This window comes from Phoxinus phoxinus, assembly GCF_949152265.1.
Source record: "Phoxinus phoxinus genome assembly, chromosome: 21".
NCBI lineage: Eukaryota > Metazoa > Chordata > Actinopteri > Cypriniformes > Leuciscidae > Phoxinus > Phoxinus phoxinus.
The window spans coordinates 24945349-24968575 of NC_136896.1; the positions used below are offsets into that span (position 1 = coordinate 24945349).

Here is a 23227-nt window from a genome sequence, read left to right on the forward strand (position 1 = left end):
ACATTGCTACTCAATTTTTAAATTTGACTCTCTCTTGCTAAAGTACCATTGCGAAGCCATATTCCTTTTTCTACTTACCAAATAAATAAATAAATAAATGGACATGAAATGTTGTTTTGAATATAAACTATTTCATTATGTCGGAAGAAAGAGTCTAAGTTTTGTGGTTGATTTAAAAACTAGCACAGTTATGTAGGAAATCAGTGACCAGGTAAACCGTTCAATTTATTGTCATTATACAAAATAAGTGAACAATCAGAATAATTTATTCTAGAGAGCTGTAATAAATTGAAACAAGACTCATTCTACAATTTAGGGTACATTTAAGTCAATTACATTTAATTGATGATAATTATACATATTTTTAACAATTATCTTCATAAAAATCGAATTGATAAATTAAGGGAACGCATATTATCTCACACAAATATAAATATCAGTTTGCTTGAAATTGCCTTGATGTACCCTAAATTACAGTTTTTGCAGTGTCCATTTTTTGAAGTCTCAAGTTTAAAATAGTGAATTAAAAAAATCTACATTATCTATATTACATTTATTTCTAAAATCGAAATACTCTAGATTTGTTTTTTGTTTTAATTAAGAAAATATTGCGCAAATTTTTTCCCTATGTTTTTATTGTTGTTTATATGTCTATGTGGTGTTTTTAATATGAATTTGCACATGGTTTGGCTTAAAGCATAAGTCAAGGGGGTGGAAAGGCGTAACGCCAAACAGATGAGTAATATCTTCTTGCGGTGCGTAGATCCAAAAGGAACTCAAAAATCAGAAAAAAGATCTGCACAATAAAAAGTGGACACTCGACCCATGAGAAGGAAAAGGATGTACAAGACCAAAGTCTAGTGTTAAGCTTATCCACCATCCCTTTAGGTACTGATGAGGAGCAACTGCTGAACAAAGGTCTGTCTTATGTTCCTCCAACCTAAAATCGAGATGTTTAAATTTTATAGATCTATCAAACTTAAGAATTTTTTTCATAAGGACAGTTCTCAAATACAATACACGTCAGTCAATACTAAACAACCTTTTACGACCACGTGGTGTATTTTATCCTGTGGTTAACAACTCAGTGATCGATATATTTTGTACCGTGGTTGATAAGGAGATTGAAAATATCTTGAAATGTCCCACACACAATCATGGATTGAAGGAATTCTTTAACTGAATTATCAAGGAAATCTGATGTGGTTTGGAAACCAGCTGATAAAGGTGGTGGTTTAGTCTTGATGAATAAATTGGATTATATCTCTGAAGTGACATCTCAATTGTCTGATGCTACATATTATATGAAACTGGATAGTGATCCTACCATTCCTTTTAAGATGGAGGTTGATATGTTTTTACTTGAATCACATCAAAAGGGTTTTATAAATCAATTAGAGTTAACATTTCTGACTAATGATTTTCCTGTGATGCCTGTTATGTATACTACCTAAGGTACATAAATCTGTGAATAAGCCCCCGGGGCGCCCTATTGTAGCTTCCAATGAACGTTTACTGGAACTTATATCACTGTATGTAGATCGTATTTTAAGACCTTTGGTTGAACATCTCCCCTCATATCTAAAAGACACTGGTGATTTCTTGATACAATTATCTGGAATTAATATAGAAGGGGAAGAACCCAATAATATATTTTTAACAACTATGGATGTGGTCTCATTATACACTAACATTCCTCATAGGCAAGGTTTAGTGGCGATGAAACATTTCTAGACTTAAATCAAAGAACTGAGAAATCCCCTCATCCCCTTTATCATTGACATGATCACTTTACTTTTAGAAAAAAGAAAAATTCCTTTTTGAGGATAAATACTATTTACAAAAACAGGGTGCAGACACGGGTTCTAATCTCCGGATTATGCTTGCCTATTTATGGGATATTTAGAGGAAAGATGCATCTGGAATAATAGCTCTTTTTTAGATAATATTGTTATGTGGAAGCAATATGTTTCTGCTTATGTGCGATATGTGCTACTATGTTACTATGTATATACTGTACCTATATTATTAATGGGGGATATATCGTAAATGAAATCGGGGGAACAGACCACAAATGTGCAGTATGTTGTCCTTTTTCTTACTATTACAACGGTATGCAAAGGGAAAAAAGAAAATAATCTGAAAAGAGCTCTTGCCAAAGATATTCTTGTTATAACATGTCACGTTAAAATACCAAGTGTTACGTTATTCTCATGATGTCTGAAAATAAAACATGAAGGAGAATTGACAGCTCATTCATTCAAACTGACAGATCAGCTTTATTTGTTGGGCAACCTTATGATTTGAATTGATGTTCAGTCTTTATGAATGGAAGTTCCCCAAAACTAAAGTGCCACTCATACCGTAATTCAAAACAACAGTAGGCTCGTCTGGAATAAGGTGGATAGAAAGCTTGCCAAAACTATGGACTAAGAGTGCAATGATTGAACATATTTCCTGGTTAACTTGTGTTTCAGCTCAACCGAGATTGACGACATGCTCCGTAAATCCACCAACCTGCTGCTGACGAGGACGTTGAGCAGCTGCTTACAAAACCTCATCAAAAAGCCGCACATAGGATTAACAGAGGTAGTGTTGATGCAATGACTTATTCTCTCTGCAAAGCCCAGTGTGAAAATAACATGCGCCTTCCTTTCTGTTGTGTTTTGCAGCTAGTTCAAATTATCATCAACACCACCCACTTAGAGCACGCGTGTAAATACCTGGAGGATTTTATCACAAACATCACCAATGTTTCCCCGGAAACAGTTCACACCACAAGACTCTACGGGCTTTCCACCTTCAAGGTAAAGTCATTCACAGACATGTTCTTTTAATTACACATTTCACTCACTCGTATTACCGCCATGGGCACACTCTGATCAGAGATCAGCCGTCTGGAGCAGTGCGCTCAAAGTAAAGCTGTCATCGACAGCATGGGACAGGAGCCGCCTCGGGCTTCATGAACTTCATAAAGAGCTTGTTTTGATGCCAGTGTGTTAAATGTATTTAAACGGAGGAGTTATCAGGTGACCTCTTTTTGAGTCATTGAGCACGCAGCAGCATGTTGGCACTGCTTAAGTTAATGTGTTGCATAAGTATTCACCCCCCTTTTCCACATTTTGTTGTTTTACGTCTTGGAGTTGCATTTGAATTTTTCTTTACCATTTGATATGCATGCAAAATATGTTGGTAACACTTTATTTTGATGGTCTCTTTTGAACATTCTGTTGACGATAAGTAACTTTGTAACTACATGTCAACTAACTGTCATTAGAGTGTTAGTAGACAGTCTGCTTAATATCTGCAAACTCTTCATTGTGATGCTCCCCTTCAGACATTCTAATGACTATAAGTAACTTGACATCTACATTTCAACTTATTCTTACCCTAACCCTACCAGTCTACTAATACTCTACTAACACTCTAATGAGAGTTAGTAGACATGTAGGTGCAATGTTACTTATAGTCAACAGAATGTGTTAAAGGGACCATCAAAATAAAGTGAAACCAATATGTTTGATTGTAGCATGAAAAGTTAAAGGGGGTGATTGATTATGATTTCACTTTTCTAACTTTAGTTAGTGTGTAATGTAAACAACATCTGCAAAGTTACAACGCTCAAAGTTCAAAGCAAAGGGAGATATTTACTTTTAAAGAAATTGCTTTAAGGACTACAACAAACGGCTGGTAGGGACTACACAAGCTTCTTCCAGGGTTAGTGACATAACAAACCCTAGATTTACATAAACTCCCCCCCCCCCCCCCCCCCGGAACACTATATATAGATTAACAGTATGAGCTAATCAATGACTAGAAGATAGCTACATAAATTCATCAACTAACCATTCAAAAATGTTGTCTACATGTTGTCACTTCTTGAGTCTCTCCATCTTTGTCTGACTCCGGTTTGAACATTAAGGCCAAAAGTGTTTAAGATTTTCAGTGCGAGGTAATCGAAGTTGCTAAGAACGAGCTGTTGTAGCTCCGCCCTCTGTGCCGGGAGCAGCAGCTCATTTGCATTTAAAGGGACAGATACAAAAACAGTGTGTTTTTGCTCACCCTCAAATAGTTACAATTTTAACATGCTATATACAAATATTCGTGGGGTATTTTGAGCTAAAACTTCACATACACACTGGGGACATCAAAGACGTATTTTACATCTTGTGAAAAGGGCATTATACCACCCCTTTAAACAAAAAAAGCAGACATGTATTGGTTGCAAAATTAATCTTTCAACACTGTTTAAAAGCATTCCAGAATTCAATTGGTTGTGCCAGTGTTTGTACACATCTGGATGACGTTGAATGCATGGTTTCTTATTTTTAGGATGCCAGACACGCAGCTGAAGGAGAGATATACACTAAACTCAATCAGAAGATCGATGAGTTCATTCAGCTTGCAGATTACGAATGGGGCATGTCGGAGTCGGACGGCAGGGCCAGCGGATACCTCATGGACCTCATCAACTTCCTGCGCAGCACCTTCCAGGTCTTCACGCACCTTCCGGTGAGTTCCACGTCATCCTATTCACACGCAGTCTCGTCATTGTTCTGTGATCATTCTCCACCTGTGGGTTCATGTAATGTGTGTTATTGCATGTGTGGCGTCAAACAATGTAGCATTTTTAGCTTTTTAGTGTTCATGTTCTTGTAGCCCTCCAGAATGACACATTTTCTAGTTTCCATTGTTTGACATTAGGTGTAAATCTTAACATAAGCGCACAGGAATGTCGTGTTTGGTGTCGTTACACAAATATAATATTCAAAAAGACATCCATTCCCCAAACCAGTCTAATCTCTGTATATTCCTTCACATAATCAGCACAGATTCAACTCCCAACTCATCCATTAAAACAGAACGATACAGCTTGCTTGCGTTTCTCTTCAGCTGCACTGTCCTCTTAAACAAATTGCTTTAACCTCCAGTTTAAGTTGGTTATGCTTTGGTTTCTCAACAATGTAACATATTTCCTGTAAGTGAATGTATCCTTTGATTTATTTTCTGCCAGGCATGCTTGGTATTTCTGATTTTCCTTTGTCTGTCCATTTATTATCGCTATACTTTCTTTCCCTGTCCGTGTTTTATTTTCTTGGGGTTTCCGCTCAGAATAACAACAATGATCATGCTGCAATGTCGGTAAGTAGACCCTCTTCGAACTGTAGAGGAGGAACAGAAAAATGACAACTATTCAAAAGCAAAAAAAAAAAAAAAAAAAGACATTAAAACTGCATGTTCATGTCAGCTCTGTGGACTTGCTGCCAACCTTGTTTTGCTTCCCTTTTCACGTGTAATGCAGAATGTAAACCAGATCATTTGGCATGCTACCCCTGATCTGCTGCCCATGATTGTCTGAAGCTGATACCAGTATCTGCAGAACACACATGCCATTCTTACTTGAGATTCACTAGTAACAGTATTTAAAGAGACAGTTCACTCAAAAATTCTGTCACCATTTTCTCAGCCTCGTGCCGCTCCAAACCTGACTTACTTTCTTTCTTCGGAACGCAAAGGAAAATATTTTGAATAACATGTTTCCCATAAAATGAATGTGAATGGGGTCCCGAACGACACTGGACCTCATTGACTTTCATTGTATGGACAAAAGCACATTTTTCTAAATATCTTCTATTGTGTTTCGCACTGTTTTACTTTGATTTTGTCTGATCTGTCCCTTTAAGATGATAGTCTCAACATTGAGTGCGTCTCAAATCAGAATGCTGCTTTATTAATGCTGCATAATGAAACATTATAACCTACTACACTATCAGGACAGCTGTATGTCATTACCTTTAACAAGTATACTTAGATTTTATATAATCTGTATGTTAGCGCAGCTAACTTACTTCACTCTAATTCACTAATATAAGCAATCTTAGTATAAATATAGGCCGTTAACGATTGCATTTGTGGTTGAAAGAGATGTGAGCAGAGCATAAAGGGCTTTTAAAACAAGATAGCTGTTCAGCTCATGCTTAAATAAAACCGTTCGCATTTTTCTAGATATTTTGTTGATCGCTTGATTGGTCCCAACCACAGTTATATCTCATTGGTCCAAAGGTCGACTTCACATCAGTGTTATTCTAGTAATATTGAGATACTTTTATAGTGTTTTTTTAATATATATTTTGAAATCATGGTATGGATTTTAGTTAACTATATTAACCCTGCTTCACATAACTATATATTAAACATAAAGTATGTTCTGCCATTGTCATTCTGGTTAGGACACAAGGACCCACATCTTTTCAAGGGTGAAATGTTATGTTTTATAGGGCCTGCTTTTATAGCCTCGATTTTCATTGTTTATATAAATCTCTAGATATAAAGAGGAATGTACATGGATTTTTGAGGCTCGGAGCGTTCTGAAGTTTTGGGCTCTTTGTTTTTTAATTATGCATATGTTTGTTAAATGGGATTGGTTGTTTAATGTGGTGCTTAATTTTTGTATGTTGCTTACACACAAAATAATACATATTTAGTCTTGTTTATAGCGATCTGGGATGTGTCTAATGGATATGAACATGTGATAACATGATAACGACAGGCTTGTTTTTTGCGGAGAGCTTTGTTTGCATTTTTTGCTTTGAGTAGAATAACCAAATGGAATTGTTTATTCATTTCTTTGCTAGTTGTCAGCATGTACTGGTGGAGCAGCTGTTGCATGAGTTTTACGTGTGTTTGAGTGTTTGACGTCTGTTATTGCCGAGTTTGACTGGTCTTTCACCTCTTTCCTCTTTACAACCCTCGCTGGTTATGAGCCGCGTCGGCTTGCATGAGCGACTGCTTCAGATATGAGACTTGTTACTGTGTGTTTTTGTGTGCGTTTCTGAATTGAAAATTTGAGTTTTTCAAGAGTTTGAAGGCCTGTGTCATCTCCATGTTGTGCCATTACGTCCACTGATTATAGGTTGTTTAAGGATTTTATGAATTATGGTATATATTTGGAAATGAATCAACAAACTTATCGCTATGCTTACTTTCATACATTCACCCAAAAATAGTTCACCATTTACTCACCAAAATGTTGTTCCAAACCCAATGATTGTCTGTCACAAAAGGTGACGTTTTTAACAATATCCAGGCCGATCTTTTAAAAATTCAATGAAAGAGAATGGTGACTAGAGCCGCCAAGTTTTATGTGACACAAAATGACACAAAAAACAACATAAATGTATAGGTTAAGGGCTTAAATTTCAGTCTGTTCATTATACAAAGCTATATTTTGACATAAGACTTTAAACATAGAGTATGAAACATATGGACAACTTTTATGTTCTTTTTTGTCTTTTTAGTTCTTGACAGACCCATTCCCCATTCACTTTCATTATATGGAAATGAACAGTCTATAAAGTATATATATATATATATATATATATATATATATATATATATATATATATATACTACAAATCTGTATAAATATGTTTTGTTAAGAAGTCTTATGATCAGCAAGGTTGCATTTTTTAATCAAAAATACGGTTAAAACAGCAATATTGTAAAATATCTTTAACAATTCAAAATAACTGGTTTCTATCTGAATTTATTTTAAAATGTAATATTCCTGTGATGGCAAAGCTGAATTTTCATTACTGTGATGGCAAAGACTAAACTAAAAAAACTATCCTGAAGCTGATCCTTCAAAAATCATTCTCTGGAAACATTTCTTCTTCTTAGCAATGTTAAAAAACAGATATATTCAAACAGAAAACAGTTATTTGACAACATTACTGTTTTTAGTGTATTTTTGATAAATCCAGCCGTGGTCAGCATACGATACTATTTTCAAAAGCATAAAATATCTTCCCGGCCACAAACTTCTGAACAGTAGTCTAAGAAAAAAAAAAAATGCTTAAGAAAAAGGGTGATACAGCTATTCAGAGACAGTTCCAAGTTCATACTATGAGTTAATTGAGACATTGATCCCAACACTGTTGCCGTGTGTATAAGAGGACACCTGTAGTAACGGTTTGTTGGTGTGTTTGTGTGCCGCTCCTCAGGGTAAGGTGGCGCAGACGGCGTGTATGTCTGCCTGTAAACACCTGGCCACATCGCTGATGCAGATGCTGCTGGATACTGAGCTCAAGCAGATCAGCATGGGAGCCATTCAGCAGTTCAACCTGGACGTCATACAGTGTGAACGTGAGTAGTTAATAATTGCATATTTACAATGCCAGCACCACGTCATTTCAACAGTTAGTTCGCCCAATAACTAAGTTATTTACCCTCTTGTCATTCCCAGCCCTTGTACACTATAAAAGAACCATAAAATATCTCCATATTAAATTTTCAGTCGTCTGAAGCCGTTTTGAAATATCTTCCCGTCTGCTGTAATTCATTAGTTAATTATACAGACCCCCTACAAAATGTGTTCATTCTGAAATTGAACCAGAAACCATTTTCAAAGCAGAGTATGGCTAATACATTAACAGGAAGGCATGTCGGGTTTCTTGTTCTGTGAAGCGCAGCATGGCGGTAGATGCACTCATGCAGCAGCTATTATTGATATTATCAGCCGTTCTCAGAAGCAGTTATCTTAGTTATAAACTTTCAAGCAACATTCCTGATTACCCGCACTCCACCTGCTCTTAGAAATCCACACCTGTTCTGATACCAACTGATATGGAACCGTTTAGTGCAACATTAGTCACTTTAGTCAACATTCATTCTTTTGCTGCATTTTCATGCAATTCCCAACCATATTAGGAATAGTTCACCCAAAAAGAAAAATAATGCTTAATGCTGTTTTAAAGCCATATGACAAAACTGTAGTCTGTGAAACACAAAATGAGATGTTTTCTGAAAGAAATGAATACTTTAATTCAGCAAGGGCGCATTAAATGTTTAGTTTTTTTAAGTGACATTAAGATATTACATTTCAACATTGATAATAAGAAGTTTCTTGAGCGGCAAATCAGCATATTAGAATGATTTCTGAAGGATGTGACACTGAAGACTGGAGTAATGATGCTGAAAATTTAGCTTTGCATCACAGTAATTAATTACATTGTAAAATATAATGTAAAAATTAGGGCTGTTAAACGATTAATCATGATCGCATCCAAAATAAAAGTTTGTGTTTACATATTAAATGTGTGTGTACTGTGTATAATTATTTTATATATATAAATACACACACATGCTTGTATAAGAAATATTTGCATGTATATACTGTATATAGATTTATATATAATTTATATTATTTATAAATTATAAATATTTTATATATAAATAACAAATGTGTGTATTTGTATATACAAAATAATTATACACAGTACACACACATTTATTATGTAAACACAAACTTTTATTTTGGATTTATATATAATACCTTGCACACCCAAACCTGTAGCGGGTGCGTCGACCAAAAAAAATTAAAACAATCTCGCACACCACTCGAACTTGCTGAATCACTAAATAGCTTTAACACACGTTTTTTCGCTACTATTGATGGAAACCAGTTGCTAATTCTGCAAGTTCGAGTGGTGTGCAAGATTTTTTTGTCATTTATTGTAAAATGTAATAAAATAGAGAACTTGTGAAAGTATTTCTCAATATTACCATTTTTACTGTTTTTTTGATCCAACAAATGCAGCCTTGGTGAGAATAAGACCATAGGCTATTTTGTAACATAAATTCAGATATATATTTTTGAGGACACTAGACCACTAGTGGGGTTGACCTTAAAATGACACTGTCCCAAGTCCAAAGTCTCTACGATATTCTCAATTTTTTTGTGAAATGCAGAACCTGATCTTGTTGAGGTTTCATCTCTTAAATATCTCCCTGGGGAAGCTCATAAGCCCCTTTAGTTCTAAATGGCACAATAGAGATGTCAGAGCAAAGTGTTCATCAATAATGTTAATATGTAGACAGCTCTTTGGTTCCAGCATCGCATCTTCTGCTCCTCGACCATTTAAGGTTTCAGTCACGCTACATCACTGTCAGCAGAAGTGAAAAGGTGGTGTGTGCGTGCTCGTACCTGTGGCCTCGGGTCACAGATGTCTCAGGGTGAAGTAGAGTTTGTGAGGGTTCAACTGCACAGGTACGCCGGGGATCGCCTGACCCTTCTCTAAGGTCTGAATGGTGTTCGTCCCATTAGCGGCAGTTCATCTTACACTAGTCAAAACACAAGAGTTAAGATGCACCTACAGAAATACTTTTCACATGTTGTGAGTGTACAGTCTGATTTGTTAGATTATTTTATTTTACTATATAGTGACTCAGTGGATAGTTGACAGGAAAGTGGAGGAACAGAGAGTTTTGAGATAAATCAGACTCAAACCTGGGTCCTCTTGAGCATGGTTTTGCATCATGTATTCTTGGACAGACAGGCGAAGACTGCATCTCAAATAACTCACTGAAGCTCAAGTGCATATGAACATACTGTACTATTGATTGATTGACTATTGATTAATCTCAGTGCTCATAGTGGGTCTGTTTATATGTTACCATAAAAACCTCTGAGGAAAGGATCTATGCTATCTGTGTACCTGTCGGTCACCGTCTGAACTGTTCATCCAGCATTTAATGGTCAGAGATTCTTGCAGAAGTTTTCGCCTAATCTGAATAATTGACAGATCTTCAACATAGTTGTCCAGTTGTCTTTTTTTCTCATATCATTTTAATTGCATTAAAATAAACTGGATAGTAAAGCCTTTAAACAAACTTTGATGTTGGTTCAAAAAGATAGTTAGTCATTCAGTTAGTTTTGATCAATTGGTAAACCATATTTCTATATTTAATATTGGTTGGTTTTGGTTGGTTGGTTGGTTGGTTGCTTGGTTGATTGGTTGGTTGGTTATCTTAGATCATCTGTTTTTGATCATCCATGTTTTTCCAAAAACAGATGATCAAAGATAACAAAGAACCAACCAACTAACTAATATTGAATATAGAATTATGGTTTTCCAAAACCAGTTGATCAAATATAACAAAGAACCAACTAACTAACTAATATTGAATATAGAATTATGGTTTTCCAAAACCAGTTGATCAAATCTAACTGACTGACTAACTATGTTTTTGAACCAACATCAAAGTTTCCATCCATCCGTCCGTCCATTTATCTATCCATGGTTTTCCAAAAAGTGATCATCATTCAATCGATCGTCTGGTTTTGGAAAACCTGAAGTCTGATCAGTTACAAATAGATACAGCAACACAAGCCTAAAAACAAGCTCAGTCTGAGTTTGGTGGATATTTGGATGCTTTACGATGTGTTAATGTTAGAAAATGTAGTCTCAGAAATAATAACAATAACTAGAAGACGTTTATATAGTAGATCAGTATGTTGGCTTTCTTTAGCCATATGGTTAACATTTTAGAGAAATAATAATGCTTTGTAAACATTGTTCAAGAGTTTGATTTGATGTATTTACACGATGCGCTCCAACTGTTTAAATAACCCTATATTAATATGAACTATTTCCGTATTCCGCTTGCAGTGTTTGCCAGCTCAGAGCCCGTGCCAGGATTCCAGGGCGACACGCTGCAGTTGGCCTTCATCGACCTCCGACAGGTACAGACCTCTCTGCAGACATGACTATTCTTGATCAACAGTCCTTTTGACTGGAGCTGAGGGGAAGGGTGGAGAACGTACAGCATTAACAGCCACTAATGGATTATCCCAACCTGAACACTCTTACCTCCAGGAGGGGAAATCACTTAGTCGCAGTGGGGTTCATTATGCTTTTTCACCGTTTGCTCCTGTTTTTGTGTGCTGCTTGGAGTTTGAACTTTTAATCTGGGCCTGAGGTGCTTAAGGTGTAAACCGAGGTCATGTCAAGGTTTCTTCTACAAAGCTATGTCATAGAAGGAAGTATTATTAGGGTGTGGCGTTACTAATTGGAAAATCCCCTCCGATTTCTAATACCTCTTTTGACGTTATACGACTTCTGAAAGCTGAAGGCCAGTGTCTTCAAATCGCACGCACAGTTGTCAAGAACATCCTTGGAGGACTGGGCGATATGGGCCAAAACTCTTTTCTCTGTGTTTTTTGGCTGAATGGTGATATATTATATATCTTGGTATTTTCTATTTGGATTTTATCTTCTGTTAGGGGTGTATTGATATCCTCATGTCACAATTCGATACATATCACGATACTGAACTCACGATACAATATTATTGCGAGACTCCCAAGACATATGGTAAAACGTTAACAAAAAATTTACTGTTGCTTAAAATGTTAAATTTGGTGTTACATTGGGTGTGGAAATGAATAGTCTTGGACTTGGTGCTGGTAACCCAATGCACAGGACAACGGTGACACCAGAATAAAAATATTCATGATTCTGAAGCTGAAAATACAGAATTATTTCAGACTAATATGATTGCACTCACTGACTGGATATTTTTAAAATAATGTAGGCCACTTATTACTGGTAAGATAAGACATTTGGCATTATCATGACCCATAAATATTCCCCCATTGCATTATTATACATTATATTTAACATTATAGTAGTTTAATGTAGTACTGACAATGAAAATCTGTAAACTTGAATTTTTTCTCACTCAGTAATTTTCATTTTGAGTGAACTACACCCAACACAGATTGTCACTATCCACGATACATATTGTCACTTTCCACAATACACATTGTTGCATTTTTGTATTTCAATACATTGTGACACGACATATTGTTACACCCTTATCTTCTGTATTTATTTAACAAAAATGTATTTCACATTGTCCTTCAAACAATGTGCAAATTGAAGGCTATGAAAACAATCATAGTGAATTGATCCCTTCAGTTTCAAGCCTCACTGTGAACCACCTGTTCATGGGAAATGAAGAAACGCGCAGCTCTGGTTTTATCTGCATGCCACGCTCTGGTCGGAGTGGCGTCTTTCAGCGTGTCACGACTGCGGCTACTCGCCAAGACCTCTCGATTACCATTAGCATGTCGCCGCTTTGATCCTCGCCTGGTTTCTTGGAGGATTTGCTGACAGCTTCTCTCAAGTGCACTCAGTGAGCTCTGGCTCCAATACGGACGGAGCGGAGCTCGAGCAGGGTCAGAGATAAGGAGAGCAGAGCGCTGGCGATCACCCCAACCCCCAGCGTAGATAACCTTCCCATCACACATTATGACGCAGATCTGCCCTAGAGCTCTTATCGCAGGCTGGCGTGGCGTAGCTAACGTTTTTTTTTTTTCCTTTGAGCATGTGCCGACACCGAATAGAGAGGTCACAGTGTCCCTGCCAATCACGCAGCGGCTAATGGAGACTCGTGTTTACTCTGTCATGTTTTAAACATTTCCTTAAGTCCTTGTTGTCTGTAAGGTGATACTGTGCAGGGCTGCAGATGCTTGTACTAATACTGGTAAAAAATTCACTTGTTCACATCACTTAACAGAGACTGAAATGTCTTAAGGCACATTTTTGAACATGCCTAGTTTACTGTGTTCTTCACTTTCACCGCCGTCACGAATAAGTAACTAAAAGTAGCTTTTTAGTAGTGTAACAATAGAGCAGTTGTTCTATTGGTCCAGCTTTTCCAGTAACTAGTCACTTTTTGCAACAATTGGCAAACAAAACACAACATTGAATCATTACAGAATCGATGTAATAATAAATGCCCCCTTAATTATCTTCAACTAAAACATTCAGAAGTGAACTTTTCTCACACTCACTGTGAACCGTGTCAGATCATGTTGGGCTCGTGAATCTGTAGCGGTGAGATCTTTTGAAGAAATGCACTTTGCTGGGATTATAATGCTACTAAATCTTTATATTAGATTTTGCATCCCAGATTTTGAGTGTGCTCCCGGACTTTGGGATTCCACTGTTTATCGGATACTCTCAAAAAGGCTGAAAAACAACAAGATCTAATTCATAACAGTCCAAGCTTTAAAATCCAGGGAATGCATGAACTCATATGATTGACGTATAAGTCTCCATGGTCAAAAGCGTCTACAAAATGCATAAGTTTAAGTTCAATTGATTTAGCTATATTAACCCAGCCCAGGGTCTGCATATATTGACATTTACTAGCAGATAGTCTTGTTGCCCATGATGCTCCGCAGGGTCTTAGTGTGTTTAGCAGCAATATTGTCACAGCCCAGCAGGAGCAGCAAACAGCACTAAATAACGGTCCGAAAAACAGACCTCCTCAATACGGACCACATAGTAGGTGTGAAGTGCTATTAGCCCCCTGAACCCTCCTCTCCCAGTCCTCCATAATGAACGAGCCATCCAGGAATTGTCCCCCATTGATTGATATTGATTTGCATACATAGAGGTGAGTGATCTGGCCCTTCTCCAGCAAATTAAGTTCAATGTGTCCAGAGCCTTGCTTTGAATCCGAGTTGCAAAGTGGCAGGGAGCCCACTGACCAGAGCACCGTGGAGCCAGGATTAGCTCCTCTGTGGGTTATCTAGAGGTCACGGAGGGATTGCTCTTCCTTTTGCATTTAAAGTGCTCCCAGCTCCCCAATAAGTGCCCTGGTACTAACCCCCACCATTAGTGTATGACCTCACACACTTCTCTTTGGACAACTTCTGACTCTTTTTTGTTATGCACTGTATAAAAAGACGACTTGACTAAATACAAATTAGGAAACTTCACAACGGAAAACTTTGCAAGTAAAAGTTTTAGTATAATTGGGAGAAAAAAATACCCCTTCAGGTCGTCGTACATTTGTATTTGTTGCTGTAAAATCAAAAATAAATGTAACAATAACTTGATGTATTGTTAGTAATATTTCAAGATGAACACTTATTGGACTGAAGCAACTTATAAATTTGATTATCCATACATAATTTTTTAGAAAACCCACGTTAAAATGTAAGTATCAAGTATGATAAATTAGGCCATATAAATTAGGAACGTTTATTTATTTATTTATTTTCTTAATCATCACTATATTGCATTGCTTCATGTTTTGCCCCCACGATTAAAACTTAATCATAAATCTAGACATTTGAATATCATCTGAAGACATTATTAGGAGAGTGACGGCTTATATTTTATGTAAATGGCTGCTTTACTGTTAGAACGTTTTCATTGATTTATATTACATCTTCTTTTGCCATTTAAATATCAGCAACTGCACCAAATTGCATATTTTTGCTCAGTTTGAGCCTCTGAATAAAGTTGAGAGGTGATCTTTTCTTCCTTAAATATGAGCTCCATATTCTCATCCTCTGATACTATATGATCCTAAATCTGATGTATCAAATACCGGTATGTAATACTTAACAAAACATGCAAAACATTGTTCAGTGTAAAATTGTTTGTTCAGATGAATCGATTTGGGACAACATTTAGACAGGTTTTGATCAAATACTTGAATGTTTAAGTCAATTAAGCAACTTTTGTTATCAAAATGTTTAGAGTATTCTTGTTCAAACAACACAAAATAATAGACTCCGTTCAAGCTACTCTTTTATACATTTGTTAGTTGTTGTTTTTGCGAGTTGTTTTTTTAATAGTGCACTTCTAATATTGTTAGTTTCTTGTGATCAGGATTTTCCCATGGAAAAAGTCTGGAAAAGTAATGCAAATAAATAAAATATTGGAAGAAAAAAAACATTAATTTGAAAATGTTCAGTACTCTCAGGTCTGATATATATTTCACTGGCTTGAATTCTGTTTGCAATCTCTATAAAATAATTCATAGTTTTATAAATTGATTGGTCATAATGTTTGACAGCCATGCTTATTACTATGTTTAATGAAAACAAATGCAAATGACATTTATTCATCTTCACTTGTTTTACACCCTATTCTATTGGTTCACACTGCAGTTCTGTTCTTGACTCTGTTGATTTGTGTAAATCATTGCTTATATGGAGCGTCTGTTTCCTGTGTTGAAGCTTCTAGATCTGTTTATGGTGTGGGATTGGTCCACGTACCTGGCAGACTACGGACAGCCCACCTCAAAGTACCTGCGGGTTAACCCCTCCACTGCACTTGCACTTTTGGAGAAGTACGTATTGTTTTCTACTTTTTCCTTCAGTTCAGTGAAGAAATGCTCAAATCAAACTCCATTGAGCTTCACAGAGTACTTCACCATTATGGTTATCATGCAGCCTTAGGGTGTTCACACTTGTAGTTCACTTCTCTTGGTTCTTTTGATCCAAACCAAAAAATATATCAGGAGCGTTTATGCTGGGATGTGTAGGTTGTGCGGTGATATGTAACTTTAAACTATTTCATGGAAATCTGTTACTTGTGTTTTTAAAGGAAAAGCGCAGCTTTATCCTGGAGTTAGTTCGAGTTATCATAACTCGAGTTATCATAGTTAGCCTATGAAAATGATACATTTAGTTCTGGTTCGAAAAAAAGGCTTTTATGGCATATTTTGCTACGGGAATGCTGGGCTAAATGCGCTCGTCCTTTTTGGGTCGCATCTTGTGACATTACGTCCTGTCTTTGGTCCATGTTGCATTCATATTTCAGTCAAGCCGCATCGTTTGGAACTGAAAAGATGGGTCTCGGTCCGCTTATTTGGTGCACACCAGGGTTCGGATCGCAGCGTTCACATTTATTTAAATGAACCGCATTAACAGAGCAATCACACCAGAGTTTGTTTTAATAGAACCAAACGTGCCAAGTGTGAACACACCCTTAGAAGGCAGCTCACTAGTTTTGGAACAGAACCTCAAACATCAGTGAATAAAAGATGGAGTGATCTGAACAATGGACCTCTGCTTTGACCTTTCAATCTAATATATAATCTTCGTCCTTTTTCTTTCTTTCTTTGTTTTACTAACCAATGCCAGAGTCAACAGGGGGTACGTAGATCCAACATGGATTTTTCTCTCTCTCTCCATAGTAATGTGATATGCTGCATGAATATCATTCTTAGAATAAAAATAATTTATTTCACCATCATTTATTCATCCCACACCCATTTCAGCATACATACTGTACAGAGTGGCTGAATACTAATATTATATGAACAATTCACATATCATGATACATAAGTCATGCATCAATATATCTTAAATAAATCATTACTAATGACTCTAACCGCTCTGAATATTCAGCATTTGATGTAGCATATATATCACGAAACATGCATTTACACAGGCTGTATGTATGTGTGTGTGTGTATGTATATATATATATATATATATATATATATATATATATATATATATATATATATATATATATATATATATATATATATATATATATATTGTGTGTGTGTGTGTTTGTGTGTATTAAAGAGGTATTTTCTGAACTGTTCACGTCATGTTCATGTTCATCATAAGCTCTAATGCTGTTATAAACCTATATTTTTGTCTCATATTGCTTTTCTAGGATGAAAGACACGAGTAAAAAGAACAACATCTTCTCCCAGTTCAGAAAGAACGACCGTGACAAGCAGAAGTTGATCGAGACGGTGGTGAAGCAGCTGAGAAGTCTGGTGAATGGAATGTCCCAGCATTCCTAGAGTCGTTCACACGAACTCCAAAACACTGGGCTGGTTTTGACGACGTAACTTATAAACTATATTATTCTTCTTGCTTTGGCCCTTTTTTTTAAGTCGCTGTAAGGTAACAACTCTCGAAGTACTGTGGTATATTTTGACTGCATCCTCCATGTCTTCTGCCAAAATATTCACCACTGTAGGCTAATAATGTAAATTGATGAAGAGATTAAAAAAAACAGAAGTTATGCAGTAATTTTTTTGTAATGTATTTTTAAAGGTTGAGAATTATGTTTTGTACGTTGTGAAAGTGCAATGACTGTAACACTACACTCGAGAGAGCGGAGGTGTGTATGTGACTGCTGATGCTGATGGTCATTGCAACCTGTATGAAATTCTCCCTAGTGTAACAAGGATGAAGTTTTTATTGTAAATATTTTTAAATGTATTTAACACTGCAATGGAATCATGCTTCCCATCCGTCTGCCTTGAGTTGAATTTGACTCAGATTAGGTGACTTATAAATGATAAAAAACATTTGCATGAGAATGCTTCCTTTTTTTTCTTTTTAAATTGGCAGTTTGTGTGCACAAAAAGCACTCGTTCATGTAAAAGAATCTAAAACCGTCAGCTACATTTCACTGAATGATGATGTACAGATGCGCCACAGAATTATATTTAATTTTTATTTTCTCAGGGTGAATAGAAAGCTTTGGGTTCAAATGCTTTACAATCTCATTTTACGGTGAAAATAAATAAGCAATAATTGGTCCAGCTACAGACTGTGCAAAGTTGCATTGGGGGAAAAATCACAATATTTCGTTATCCACTTATGGTTTTATTTTGTTTCTTAAAAGTTATTTTTAACAGGCATTTTGCACTGAAAATTATTTAAGTTTTAAAAGCAACTGTATGCTTATGTATTTAGAGTACCATTGTATATACCACAATATTTTGTTAAAATTGGGGGGAATGGAATGTAAAGATAAAACATTTGTCATTTAGCTCTGAGAGTGTTTCCATATTTCCATTTCATGGCTGTAACAACACTAATATTGGTTTCGCTTTAAAATAACTCTCATCATTCAAAGACTTCCTTAACAAATCAGTAGTTCCGTAATATTTAAATATTCAAAACAGATGAATCATGGTTTCAAAACATTACAAGTATTTGAATGTACATTAACCAATGATCTGTTCAACATTATATAAAATGTTTGTTAATGAAAGTTATTATAAAGTGTCACCCTGATATTCAACATTTCAAAAAGGCAGACAGAATCACAATATCCATAAATCTCTCTCTGGCATTACCTGGAGTTACACAAACCCAAGTGACTTCAGCTGTTTTCAAAGCCCACTCATTTTTATTTGTGTGCTTTAATAAAATATTATCACAGAAATACATTTGATCAATTCTTTTGCTTCTTAATATCTTAACCACAGTTTTGTCGCTCTGTACAGAGAAATGTAAACACAGATTTCACGTCAAATAAATATGTGTGTGTGTATATATATATATATATATATATATATATTACTTCAAATGCATTCTTCTAAAAAAAATTAAAATACTAAAATATAATAAAACTTTACTTGTAATATAATAATTCAGTAGGTTAATAAACACTATTAACCTATATATATATATATATATATATATATCACTATTAACCACACACACACACATATATATATGTGTTAAGTGTTTATTAACCTATACTGAATTATATTACAAGTAAAGTTTTATTATATTTATATTAGTAATGTATTTGTTTTAGAAGAATGCATTTGAAGTAATATATATATATACAAATTATTAACCCCCTCGTTGATGCCACTGCCTGGTTGCCTAATCCTAAACCTAAATTTAAATCCTAAACCAGAATTGGGCACAACTGGGCCCTGGGCTGGACCATCGCACGGGACTCAGGCCGTCTGCTCTTCCCCAGGGGCTCTGTGGGCTGGCCGCTCACTGGAGAGATGCTGCACTGACTCTTCTTAGGTAGGGTGAATTCAGGGGGATTGGGACACTTTTAGCCATTGAGATGACTGTCCCGAGAAGTGTCCCAATCAACCTAAATTCACCCTACTTCAGCATCTCATGCATCTTTGCTTTATTCAGTAGTATACACCAGAAAATAATAGCTTGTTGAGCAGTGCTTTATAAAAACTGTTTAGGGTATTTCTTTAACAAATTTGGGTGCTTTTATTGGATTTTTTTCAGCTCTCCATTTTTAATTTTTGATGTGTGAAAGTTCCCATATAAGTGACTTGAAAACTTTTTTCCATGCCCTCATCCTGTGTTTTCGTTACTTTTCAAGTGCCTTTTATTTAGATGTTTTATTGTTGTGCCCTTGTCACTCACCCAGACAATAAAGCTATAGCCTATTTGTATATAATCTAAAATAAAATATTACGTACACTGTAAAAAGTGATCAATTGACTTGACTTCAAAAAAGTGAGGTAAATAAACTGTGTAATTGAAAAATATTAAGTAATGTGAACTTGACAACATCAATTATTTTTTTCATTTACGCATCTAGTTTATAACATTTAGCCTACTTAAAAAAAGTAAGGAAACCCATTGCCTTAAAATTATTAAGTTCATTCAACTGATCACTTTTCATGCCTGGTTTTACAAACAGGGCTCAGATTAAGATGGGAGACGCTTTAGTTAAATTAGGACATTTATGTTTTATTAACATGCCTTAGAAAAAACAACGGAACTCCCGCACACTATCAATACTTGCAAATGAGTATAAAATTTTTATTAGCAACGTTTCAGTCTCACGACCTTCATCAGGCATAAAAAAGTACTGAGTGTAAGGTAATACATTGGTTTAGGGGTATGTTCAGGGTAGTTATAGTGTCATAACAGGGGAACAGGGACTGTAAAATAAAGTACAGATTTACAACACCATTACAGAAGTTGGTTGCTTAAACTTAAATAAAAATGATCAAAATGAACTTCAAGTTGACACACCTAAAGTAAACTCTCACTGAGCAATGAGCAAGGCTAACTTCAGCTCAGCCCATTTTGTAAATAATCAAGGTATGATAATTACATTCAAGTGCCTATAATCTTGTTTTAATCCGCTATAGCCTACTCTTTTATAGAAATAATTATTTAAATTACACCTCAGTGACATTCTTTTTTATATATACACAAAAGCAAGAGCATTCAAAGCCACTGCAGAACAGGAATTACCATATAAGGTCTTTTCACCCATTAGTGACACAGTTAAGAACGTTTTATATATTCTGCCATCTAATCGTTTTGTTTTGTTTGGCAGGGAAAGAGCCTTTAATAGCAGCAGTATTTTTAAATGCAAATAAAAGACAGAATGAGACTCCAGAGGCTGGAGGTTAGCTTAAAGTCAGTCTTCAGTCTGACCCTTTAGTGAACTGTTTGGCTGTGCTCTCGTGACCCCCTCCTGCGGTGCTCACGGTTCAAACAGCGTTCGCTGGTCTATATGTCATGTAAACTCATAAATCAAAGACAAATTCACTACCTATAGCTGTGCCACGTGTCACTAATGCGAGTCATTTTATGCGAGGAAACAACAACAACAACCAGTAGCTCCACAAAAAGAAAAAGAAAAACAGTAGCTCCAGGCTGCGTACACGTCATCCAATGTAAAGAAATGCCGGTTGTAGCCTATCATATTATAGCCTAATCTGGAATACCTGACAATGAATAATTTTATATGATTGTAGGCTATATAAATTAATTTCAAACGAGCGTAGATATCCTTATACGTGTTAATAGAAAACGATTCATTTTCATCACGGTCCGAATTATGTGGGGATGGGGGAATCTGACGCCATTAATTAAAGGGATAGTTCACCCAAAAAAAAAAAAATTCTGTCATCATTTACTCACCCTCAAGTTGTTCCAAACCTGTATGAGTTTCTTTCTTCTGTTGAAGACAAACGAAGGTATTTTGAAGAATGTTAGTAGCCAAACAGTTGTGGGGCACCATTGACTTCCATAGGGAGAGAAAATAAAAATGGTGCCCCACAACTGTTTGGGTTACCCATATTCTTCTAAATGTATTCTGTTGTGTTCAGCAGAAGAAATAAAAGAATACAGGTTTGAAACAATTTGAGGGTGAGTAATTAAATTGACAAACATGTTTAGTCAACACAAAAGTTAGATTACAAGTCAGGGCGCACAAAAGCGTGTTTTGTTTAAAACATATTTAAAATGGTTGGCGTTTAACAAAATACGATTTGTTAATGCGCATTTGTTACGAACCCACATCTTGTGCCCTTGAAAATTCCTGTCAGAAATTAATTTACAAAATTCTACCCAAAGTTATAATTTGCAGACTCATTTTCACCACCTTTTAAAACGGCCTATTCCTTGTATAGCTAAATATAGGCGGTGGACCTCTGTGATGAAGGGGGTGAAACTGTGATAAAGGCGACGACCAACATCCAAGGCTCCAATTAAAACTCTCTCTCTCGCACACCAGTGAAAGGCTGTTTATCTCTTGACCCAATTAGAACATTACTGTAAGTGGCTTTAATGATGCCCTTGATTTGATTTTTGTGATGGACAGCACAGAATAGATGGCAGTGTGGATAATTACTGCTGCTCAGGCTGCGTATCTCGTTATTTGATGGACAGTGAACTTGGCGAGCTTTGTGGCCAGAGTTCACAGAGATGTCAGGGTCCGCGCTGTAGGGTCACCGGCGGGTCACCCTCACCCGGGAAGGAGCACTGAGATCAACACACACTCAGTGTTGGAGATTACAGCTCATACGGGACACGTATCGATAGCGATGACTCAGATTACTCTCAAGATCGCTGAATAAACATCGAAATGAGAAATAAATAGAGGGGGGGAAAGTGTTGAGGCAACTCCCTTTGCCTTTAAAAATACTTTGTGATTTAGCTTCAGTTTATATTGAAAACATCTGAATGCAAAATGAAAGTGATTTTTTAGACTAAAATGTTAAAGAATAGAACATTTGGTACGTAAAATTCAATTCAGTTCACTGGATTGTCAGGACTATTAGATGGTTCATAATCCCAAGTGTTTCCAGCTATAACACATGCACTGTAAAATTTTGTTGCTTTAAATTTTTAAGTACAATCATTTGAATTACATTAAACTGACTCCTATATAACATAAAATAGTTGAAAATGAAGAGTTAAAGCAATAAAAACATATGTTGTCAACTTATTGATCTTATATTTTTTTTACAGTGTGTATTTGGGTCTTTGGATAGCTCAATGAAACCAATTGAAGATTTACACACACACACACACACACACACGTTGGGTTTTCATGTTTTATGGGGACCTTCCATAGACGTAATGGTTTTTATAATGTACTAATATTCTTTCCCCCTACACTAACCCTATCCCTAAACCTACTCATCACAGGACACTTTATGCTATTTTAGATTTTCTAAAAATAGAATTCTGTATGATTTGTTAGCTTATTTCCTCATGGGGAACAAAACATTTTCCTCACAAGGTAAAAATGGGACATAGGGACATTTGGTCCCCATAACGTAGGGAATACCAGGGCCACACACACACACACATGTTGTGTGTTCATGTTTTATGGGGACTTTCCATCGACATAATGATTTTTATACTGTACAAACTGTATATTATATCCCCTTACACTAACACTACCCCTAAACCTACCCATCACATAAAACTTTCTGCATTTTTACATTTTCAAAAAAAAAAATCACTTAGTATGATTTATAAGCTGTTTTCCTCATGGGGATCTGAAAATAAAATGTTGTCCCCATTATGTAGAGTTGACCAGGTTTACCAGGACACAGGATACGCATACATTTATGGATCTATGAC

At 36.0% G+C, this 23227-nt stretch overlaps 1 protein-coding gene across 6 annotated transcripts in view; it reads left to right on the forward strand.

The window, feature by feature from the left end:
- Positions 1-18788, forward strand: part of exoc6 (exocyst complex component 6) — a 52175-nt gene extending 33387 nt beyond the window's left edge. Inside the window, exons 16-24 of one of the 6 annotated variants that reach the window (XM_079595552.1) lie at positions 2478-2589; positions 2673-2807; positions 4333-4512; positions 5113-5142; positions 8004-8145; positions 11451-11524; positions 15824-15936; positions 16733-16744; positions 17280-18782. In XM_079595552.1, coding sequence (XP_079451678.1) covers positions 2478-2589; positions 2673-2807; positions 4333-4512; positions 5113-5142; positions 8004-8145; positions 11451-11524; positions 15824-15936; positions 16733-16744; positions 17280-17412 — 931 coding nt within the window. In that variant the 3' untranslated portion in view covers positions 17413-18782. Of the gene's footprint in view, positions 1-2477; positions 2590-2672; positions 2808-4332; positions 4513-5112; positions 5143-8003; positions 8146-11450; positions 11525-15823; positions 15941-16732; positions 16745-17279 lie in introns of all 6 variants that reach the window. The other 5 variants (XM_079595556.1, XM_079595553.1, XM_079595554.1 and 2 more) reach the window with 5 other exon arrangements.
- Positions 18789-23227: the final 4439 nt, after the last annotated feature.